General features: G+C 54.0%; 1 protein-coding gene across 1 annotated transcript; it reads left to right on the top strand.

The window, feature by feature from the left end:
• Positions 1–8,472: 8,472 nt before the first annotated feature.
• Olig2 (oligodendrocyte transcription factor 2) lies at positions 8,473–9,476 on the top strand. Its single transcript, XM_028756421.1, has one exon. It carries the CDS (start codon positions 8,505–8,507, stop codon positions 9,474–9,476), a length of 972 nt encoding a protein of 323 aa, XP_028612254.1. The 5' UTR covers positions 8,473–8,504.
• The last annotated feature ends 555 nt before the right edge of the window (positions 9,477–10,031 follow it).

Below are 10,031 nucleotides of genomic sequence, written 5' to 3' on the forward strand. Positions count from 1 at the left end.
GCCTGGTCTACATAGTAAGTTACAGGCCAGCCAGGGGTACACTGGGAGACCCTGTCATACATACAAAAATTTTGTTTGTTTAGTTATTTATATTTTATACATTTTGCCTGAATGTATGTGTGCACTCACTACATTCATGCAGTGCCTATGGAAGCCAGAAGAGGGCACTGGAGCCCGTGGAACTAGAGTTAATGACAATGGAGAGTAGCCTTATGGGTGCTGGGAATCAAACACAGGTCCTTTGGAAAAGCAACCAGTTCTCTCAACCACCAAGCATCTCTCCAGCTCCAAGAAACAAATGTTTCATTGTTTTATGTTGTTGTTGTTGTTGCTGCTGCTGCTGCTGCTGCTGCTGCTGCTGCTGTTTAAAGACAAGGTCTCTTTATGTGGTACTGGTTCTATTTTTAATTTCAATAAATTTGTGTGTAGGGGCCAGAGAGATAGCTTAGTGGTTAAGAGCACTGGCTGCTTTTTCAGAAGCCTGGATTTGGTTCCCAGTACCCACATTTCAGCTCACAACCATCTAAACACAGTCCCAGAGGATCTGAAGCCCTCTTTTATTCCCTGTAGGCACTATATGTACGTAGTACCTGAGACATGCAGGCAAAATACCCATACAAATTTTAAAAATTGATCATTTTAAATGTATGCAGTACATGCATCTCTCTCTCTCTCTCTCTCTCTCTCTCTCTCTCTCTCTCTCTCTGTGTGTGTGTGTGATGTATGTGTGCATGTGTGTGTGACCGCGGTGTTGAGGTTACAGGTGTGCACTGCTACGTCTGGCTTTATCTTTCATATTGATACTGGGAATTTGAAGTCCTCATGCTGTACGGCAAGCATGTTACTGAATGCACCATCCCCCCAGAGAGAATGCTTTTTTAAATTTTTAATTATGTAAGTAATCACCTTTTCAAAAGCAAGCAAACCTAAAAGAACAATAACTAAGTAACTTCATCTGGATACACTACACACACACACCCTACAGGAGAGAAGAAATGAAAGGCTTGGGTTCTTGTGTTATAATAGAAAAGATGGACATAGCTGTGAACTTCAAGCAACATCTTGGAAAAGTGTCATTTGGGGCTCAAGTCGTCTCTATTATCAGGGACACAGAAATAGAAGAAGCATTATCATAGCTTTGGGCAGCCAGGGGTGGGGGGAACTGTCCTCATTTTCCCTGAGTGGATTTCCAAGTCCCCTGTTCACCCTGATGAGGACATTTGAAAAATATATATAATATTTCCAAAACTACTGGGTGGGGGAGTGAGTGTGAGGTGCCTTGTCTCTGAGTCTGTCTGCATGCTCATGGGACTATGCAAAACTGGGTGAGATGAGAAGAGCAGCCTGTTTATATACAGGATATAGTAGAAAGGGTGCCACTCCAAAGTTGAGAAACAAGAGAAAGATTTAAAATATGCTTCAAATGCACAAAAAACATTTCTGGTATTTTCAGGACACTGTAATTTAGGTGTCTGTGGAAGCCTGGCAGGGGGAGAGGTGGAGGAGTCAGTTGTACCTCAGAGACTTCCTTTTAACCAAATGTTCTTTACACGATTTGAGTATCTTGTCAGCACGTGTGACATGGTGCCCATTCACACTATGTAAAGAGGAGAGTCCTGGTTCACATGATATCTTCCTTCCTTCCCACGCTTGCTAACAGTGCAACCTGTGCGTGCTGCCTACACAGAAAGTTTCTGCCTAGAAGGCGTGGTCGTTCTTTCTGTTGGAAATGGAAGAAGGAAGGGGAAAAACAAAACGGAATGCTTAAAACTCCCAGTCTTCTAACAGTTAAGACTAGTTATGCCTTGGTTATCAACCCAGGGAAGAATCTCCTGTTCTTAAGCGAGTACTCCTCCCCTTAGCCAAGCCAAGTAAATCATTTAAACCTCCTGGCATCGGCTTTCCCCTCCCACCCAATAACACTTTAACAAACCTTCAAGAGGTGGCTTCTGGATCCCTTCGGATGATTGGACAGGAGTGAGAATCTTGTCAGCCCCAGAATAACCTGTCTAGATCTAGAAGACTCAAGGACTTTAGGGAAAGCAAAGGGCCATGAAAAATCAAAATAGGGGTTCGTCAATCCCCACTGTACCCAAGAACTCGCTGTGGTCCCCTTTAATGTAGATCGTTTCTTGGGTTCTGAGTGGGCCTGTGACAGCAGGCACCCTCTTCCAAGGAGTTCACACACATGGAGAGGTGTGGGCTGCCCAGGAGGGTCCTCCGAAAGCTCTCAGCTATCCTAAAGGGGCACGTTTCTAAAGTGAGGTAAAGCCAAAATTAAAATCCAGGTAAGTGTGTGGGAAAGCATGACCAACGGAACTGAAAGGCGGGGGGGCCGGGAGGGGCTGTTAGAAGAGAAGAACGACAAAGCACAGCCTCAGTTTCTCCCTGTACCCTACCTGCTATGCTGCAGCCACCCCTCCGAAGCGAAGCTGCTGCTAACGGCGGACCAGGAGCAGCCACGTTTGCAGCGGGCTCCGCTCCTACGCGGCCGCATGGCTCAGGAGGCCACAATTCCACGTGGCTCCGGATTCGCTCCAGTCTATGGGTTCCCATCAAGCCTATTCAAGAACTTTACCTCAGTTACTCACTCACTTGTCCTGTCCTGCATCATCACAGGCGCATCTTATTTCTGTCCATTGTTGTTGTCAACCTTATCCCCCACCCCAGTGCTTCAGCGTGACCTGAAGCCAAGGGGCAACACAGCCTGAGCCCATCTGTTTCCTTGGACCAGGGCTCCGAGAAAACAGCAGGTGGCTCACTTCACCTTGGGAGAGCCTGGTAGTTGCGCTCAGAGATCTGTCCCGCGGCTGACAAGACCACCTCGACTTGTGTTAATGGAAGATGTTGCAACTCCCCGCTTCGCTCTCCCATGATCATGAGGGGTAACCTTAGACCTCATTAAATCTCTTGGAAACTAGGTAAACTAGGTTAACTAGATGGGAAAACCTGGTTAACACTATTGTCTCTGTGGCATGTACATAAAACTCAGTGTGGCCATCACACCATTAACCCTCACTGGGAGTTACTGGGAGTTGCAGATTCGCCTCTGTCCAGAGAAGGGAGGACTCAGTGAGCTCCAGCCTGGGGAAGGAGCGCAGAGAAGGAAGAAGGGGCGAGAATGAGGGAGTGCTGGGGGAGCTCAGGTGGGGGAGGGCTGGGCCCCGGAGGAAGGGGTACCACAAAAGGATAGGAGCAGTCTGTGTGTAAGGAAAGAGCCTTGAACGTTCTTCTCCTGAGAATAGGTGCGTGGAAAAGGCGAGAAGCAAGGGAGGTCAGGACCCCACGGGCTGAAACGCTCAAAGGTACATAGCAGCCAGCAGCTGGGTGCAACAGTTGCTGTGGTTTCGTCCCTCCACCCCCACCCCACCCCACCCCACCCCACCCCACCCCCAGAGTAGGGCGGCAGGCAGTGGTAATGGGCTCCACTCCCTCAGCAGGTGGGTTGCTCCTGGGTCTACCCTACCAGAGAGGTGCTGGAAATAGTACAAGTGCCTCCTATTCCTAAAACCCACTATAGGGAATTATGACCTCTTGTTAGCCTGGGTGGGTCTCTTCTGCCCTCAGAAACCAGAATGCTTCTTATCTAGAATCCAGTCTGTGCTGGCTAAATTCACTTTACAGCTAAAAGGGCACATGGGACTTGTCAAAGGAGGGGTGGTGCTTCCCTGTGGGTCCTTGCAGACCTGTATCCTCCCACCTATACCTCCACCACCCACACACTGGGATAATTCTGATGAGGCAGGAGATTAGCTCTGGAGTAGTGGACCACTCCTGACTCTGGTCAACGGAACAGTGGCCAAGTGACTCCTGGACACCTAGCAGAGGCAGGAAAAAGAATGGAAGTTTAGAACAAAGCCGTGGAAAACTTGAAACCCAGCCCCTACCTTGACCTCTAATCAACTGTAAAATGGGAACAATGACACTTCCACCCCAACACCAACACCAAAGAGGCCATCGGAGGAACTGGGTAGCCTAATGGTTTGTGTGCTGAGCCCAACAGAAGTTCATTTCCACCCTTGTCCGGTCCTATCGAGGAGATGTCATCCCACTCAGAACTTGCATTTCCGTGATCAGGAACTTTAAGGGCAAGTGGCTGGGACCTGGAAACATAGCTCGCATCTCTCCAAGACTCAGTTTTCTCTTTTGTAAAATGGGGGCGATGCTTCTCTTTAGGGCCAGCTAGAGAGTAACTGAAAGAAAGAGCCAGTCAAACCTGGCTAAGCGCGGTCGTAGCTCAGATAACCTTGAAACAGTCACCAGCTCCGCCATTCTAAAGACTCTCTCACACCCCACAATCCTGAGTACAGAAAGTACCGTTCATTGAACATATCTTTGCCTATAGATGCACTCACTATTTTACTGTTACTAATCTTTGCACAAATGCGTAAGCGAGCCTTTGGAAACACTCACCACGGGCACGCATGCCACCTGCCAGGCAGGCAGGGAGACGGAACAAAATCCTGGCGAGGCCCGGCTGGGGCCCCACGCTGAGTTTTGCCAAGCTCTGCCGAGTTTTGACTCCTGGAGTGTCTTACCGCACACGTTTGAGCCCCAAAGCTGCCATTCTACAGTCCTTCTGGCTTCCGGACCTCCAACCCTCACCCTCTCTCTCTTTCTCCCCGGTGCCAGGAGCCTTGCCTGCCACCGCCACCCCGGGAGGATTCTGCGCAAGGACACCGCTCTCTTTGGCAGCCAGGCAGAGTCACAGCCTGAATGCTAGTAGGAAGGAAGGAAGGAAGGAAGGGAAGGGAAGGGAAGGGGGAGCGCCAGAATCAAATGGGGAACACGGGAATCGGTGGGAGGTCTGCGCCCTGGAGCCCCCGCGAGAGTCGGCCCCAGCCGGTTTGGCACTGGCTCCTCCTGGGCCGCCAGGCTGCGGAGCAAAGGCCGGCCCTTACACGCACCCGGCCTTTTGTGCGAAGGCAACACAAAGGAGAGGGAAAAACATGTCTTCCGTTTTGAAGGAGGAGGCCAACAGCTCCAGGACGCCTAGGCCAGCCAGGAACTCCCGGAGCCCGGCCGGCCGATTAGCCTAGGCAAGTGAACTCCAGATTCCCAGGGAAGGCATATCGGTCCAGCTGCGCGTGCTGGTGGGAAACGTGCTCTAGGGTCCACCCAGGACACACAGGCAGGAGCTAGATCCTGACACGGGTCTCTCGGACCAAGAAGGACAAGCGGGTCTAACCCACCGTCTTGTTTCCGATGGGGGGGGGGGGTGAGTAAAGGAGCCTCACGGAAATGTGTCCAGCTTCCGACTTGCCTCAGAGCCAGAGGAGACCAGGGGACACAGATGGCCCTCAGGCGGCAAGCAGCTCTCAGACGAAAGGAAGGCAGCTGAGGGGAGAAGGAGACAGTTGGGAGCTACTCGTCAAAGCTTCCGACTTAGGGTGTGAGGCCCACGAGATGCCTAGAACTGCTGGGACAACCCAGTTAGCTAACTAGGCTGCGACACTGGCCACAGCGCTAGGGGAAGTGGAGAGTCTAGTGGGGGACACGCAGAGCCAGCAAGCGCTGCGCTCTTGCCTTTGGCACCTTTTTCAGGCTCGCAGCTGGCTGTAGAAAGGGTCCTCCAACTTTCGTCCCTGTCTCCCACTCCCAGCTACTGGACCAAGTGTACAGAATGTCAGGCAGTTCTCCCGCAGACTTTCGGACGCAGGACAGACAAACCAGTAGAACGCAACAAAAGAAGAAACCTGGGCTCTCCGATGCTCTGGGCAGTCACACTGGCCTGTGTGGCTGCCACCTAATCTCCAGCACATTGTACCGCCTGGGGTTTGTCAGGGGCTTTGGAGCTCCACACCCCAGCTTGTGGCCCCACAGAGCTCACCCCCACGCACGCCCTCACTGCGGTTCGCCGCCAAAGGCCCAAGAGCGGTCCTCACATGCCCAAGCTCCTAATCCTCACCACAACCCCCGTGTGACAGATTCTGCTAATTGAACGGTTATGGGTCATCCTCGTAACCGTTGGGCGACATTATCACCACGCTTCAATTCTTCGTGTTTTAAATACATATTTAACGGATGGCTGCAGAGCCAGCTGGGAAACACGCAGGTTGGAAAACAAATGCTCCAGAAGGCACGAGACTAGGGCAAACGCGCCAGCCCACTGGGCTCTCTAGGGTGGACCCCAGTGGGAGACTTAGCACGAAATCAGGAGCAATCGCCTGAGTTTTCATGCCTGTTCTGACTTTGCTACAAGAGGACCAATTACTGTTCGTCTGCTTGCTTGTTAAAACTACATATGCGAATTCAAATACCAAGCAACGGGAAGTAACCCAAGGAGAGACCGTTGAAACTCCTCGAGAAAGAATTGGCTCCTATATTTGGGGGCGGGGGTAAGGGTTAGCATCCGAGATCTGTGAAAATAAATACCCAAACAAAACAAACAAAACACATTTGAGCTGGAAATGTCTGGATGTGAGAAACAGTGGGGGTTGGGGAGACAACCTGCTGCCCCTATGTTAGAGGACCCCCAACTGCTCGCATCTACGGTAGGCAAGGACCACCTGTATAGGCCTGGCGATATTTTCTCCGGAAGGCTTGCTGAAATCAGTCCCTAGGTTTTCACTTCCGTAAAATGGGTGAGCGTGTAGTTATCTCTAGATTACCCCAGGCTATTCTCCTGATCAGGTTTCTCCGCTTTTTGTTTTGAGATATATACAGGATGCTGGGTAGAAAAGGCGCTCCAAGGCAAATAGGAGTGTGGTTCAAGCATGAACTCTTGCCCACAGTCTAAGGCCTCCGATAATTCTTTGCAAAGATGTGAACGCCAAGATGATGTTGGAAGTTCAGTGGCTGGGTTTCCCTGAAAATAAATGGAGTGGAAGTCTTTAACCCTCCACACGTTGGCGCTTTCACTGTATTGAAAATAGCTCCCCCGAGTTTCTCCACAGCTCTCAACTTTATAATGAATTGCGATTCCTTCCCATAGTGCTAAGAACCTTTCTCCTGTTTCTTTGCCCGCCCGGTGCTTTCCAAGGCCATGCCCCCACCTGGGGGCGCTACTGCCTGTCCTCGGAGCTGCAGCAACTGCCTCTAAGTAGAATGGAGCTAAAGGAGTGGGGGGCCTTCGGCACTGCTAGTCTTTCCTTATGCAACCCCAAATGGTCACAGTTTTGATGAAAATCACTCGATAGAGATCGGCGGCGGGAAAACAGGAGGGGGCGGGAGGGCTAGCAAAGAGTCCAGGTGTGACAGGCTGCCTCCGTGATCACCCTAACACATCGAACTGACTGGCCATCGGACGAGTTTGCCAAGTCCCCATTCCACTCCTTGCCCTGGCCTGACTCTACAGTGACAATATTTTTATAGAAAGTTGCAGGCGTTCCCTCTCTTCCAGGGTCCCCAGCCTTCTCTGCCAGCCCCGCTAGCCCACCCGCCTCCTCCGGCTCGCCCTTTCCTTACCCAGGTCCCTCCTCCCATCTCCTAGCGAATGTCTCTACGGCGGCGCCCATTGGCTGTGCGCTGAGAGGAGGCGTGTGCCGAACCGGGCGGGTTTCATTGAGCGGAATTAGCCGGGTGACATCAGCTTCGCAGCCCCTCGGGCCGGCCCAGCTCATTGGCGCCTCTGCCCCTCCAGGAAAAGCACATTGTTCCCGCCCCCGCCCGGACCACCGCCACCTCCGTCGCCGCTGCCTCCATCCAGCTATAAAAACCAGCGGAACCCCGAAAGGTGTGGATGCTTATTACAGTCCGAGCCAACACCAGCGCCCAGAGCCAGGTTCTCCTTCGCAGCGAGCACCTCAAATCAAATTCACAGTAAGTGTCCCCGCCCCTTAACTGCCCAAGTCTAGACCCCAAGACCGACTTCTCCAACTCTGCTAGGACTTAGGATGCACCCTTACGTGCTGGTCTGCTGGCCGGGATCCCGCCCCTGCGGGTACTAGTGGCTACCTGGGTGCCTACACTCACTGCCGCACCCCAGGCTCCAACAAATCCTGTTGCCGGGTCGGCGGGCTAGCCTTGTAGCCATAGAAGCAGCGCTTGGAATGTGAACCCGATGCGGGCTCTAGATGCGTCTGTACACGCGGGCCCGTGTTTGCTGTGTCGTGTCGATGTTTAGAGATAAAGCGGATGCGTTTGAGTACGAGATAGAGATAGTTCTCTATTTAGATTTCCAGCCCAAAGAAAAGTCCGCACTTATTCCAAGACAGACTGAAGAAATAAAACCTCTAGAATGTGCCTCACAGAGGGCCACCCAGGAGTCTCTGGAATAACCCGTGGGTGAGCGTGGGGAGGAGAGAGATTTGTTAGGATCACTTGCACATTCCAGGCAGCTAGAAAGCCAGAATGTCCCGAGATAGACGCCAACCACCTTTGCGGGTATCCTGAGCTGCCGTCTAGGCTGGGATAGCAATTGTCTCACTTCTGCCCTCCCTACTCCCATGTGTGTCTGTTTGTCTCTCTGCGTGTGTCTGTGTCTGTGTATCTGTCTGGTTCTCTCCTCTCCTCAAGTTCAGAAGAAGAAGGATCCTTCGAAAGCTTAGATCATCCCCGGGGCCATGGACTCGGACGCCAGCCTGGTGTCTAGTCGCCCGTCGTCGCCAGAACCCGATGATCTTTTTCTGCCCGCCCGGAGCAAGGGGGGAAGCAGCAGCGGCTTCACAGGAGGGACCGTGTCCTCATCCACGCCGAGCGACTGCCCGCCAGAGCTGAGCTCCGAGCTGCGAGGAGCCATGGGCTCGGCGGGCGCGCATCCCGGGGACAAACTGGGCGGCGGTGGCTTCAAGTCATCTTCCTCCAGCACCTCCTCGTCCACGTCTTCGGCGGCCCCGTCTTCCACCAAGAAAGACAAGAAGCAGATGACTGAGCCCGAGCTGCAGCAGCTGCGCCTGAAGATCAACAGCCGCGAACGCAAGCGCATGCACGACCTCAACATCGCCATGGACGGCCTGCGGGAGGTCATGCCGTACGCTCACGGCCCGTCGGTGCGCAAGCTCTCCAAGATCGCCACGCTGCTGCTGGCGCGAAACTACATCCTGATGCTCACCAACTCGCTGGAGGAGATGAAGCGACTGGTGAGCGAGATCTACGGGGGTCACCACGCCGGCTTCCACCCGTCGGCCTGTGGCGGGCTGGCACACTCGGCGCCTCTACCCACCGCCACGACGCATCCCGCGGCCGCCGCGCACGCCGCGCACCACCCGGCGGTGCATCACCCCATCCTCCCTCCGGCAGCCGCGGCCGCAGCCGCCGCAGCCGCCGCCGCAGCGGTGTCCAGCGCCTCTCTACCGGGCTCCGGGCTGTCCTCGGTTGGATCCATCCGGCCTCCGCACAGCCTGCTCAAGTCTCCGTCGGCAGCTGCAGCCGCCCCTCTCGGAGGCGGGGGTGGAGGCAGCGGTGGCAGCGGTGGCTTCCAGCACTGGGGCGGCATGCCGTGCCCCTGCAGCATGTGCCAGGTGCCGCCGCCGCATCACCACGTGTCGGCCATGGGCGCCGGCACCTTGCCGCGCCTCACCTCCGACGCCAAGTGAGCCGGCCAGCGGGGGGTGCGTTCTGGAGAGCCAAGGGGCTGCGGAGCAGCGTGGACAGGCCAGCGCTGGGGCTCCGGGGCTCTGTTGCCAGAAGGGGAGCTGGACCACGGGCTGGGCCTAGGGGATTACGGGGAGTCGAATATCTGGGAACCGAATTAGTGGGAGCATTTGGAGCGATGGAGAGGGGCGCGTTCGCGCCAGAACCTGGTTACTCTTTAGCTGAACACTCCGTGGGGCTGGGAGGCGCCATTGTACAAAAACGGTCACAACGCGCGGGTACCTCCATCCCTGGAACTTCCTGCCTGCACCCCCAGGAAGTTCGGTGTACAAAGATTGACCCCCGTCTGGGCTTAGATGAGACGCAGAGCACTGGGGGACTTGACTCCTTTTCCCCTTTTCGGCGGCGTAGGAGACTCCCAGGGACCGCACTGCAGAAGCGACCGCTGGGCCTCACCCTACTGGTTCATCCTTGACCCAGGGCCAGGCACTAAGTTAGTTGACTTTGTCGTGGTTACCAGAAGCACTTAGGGTCCTGTGGTCTCAGAAGTGTGGCCT

Source organism: Grammomys surdaster, unplaced genomic scaffold (genome assembly GCF_004785775.1).
Source record: "Grammomys surdaster isolate TR1022 unplaced genomic scaffold, NIH_TR_1.0 126118, whole genome shotgun sequence".
Lineage (NCBI taxonomy): Eukaryota > Metazoa > Chordata > Mammalia > Rodentia > Muridae > Grammomys > Grammomys surdaster.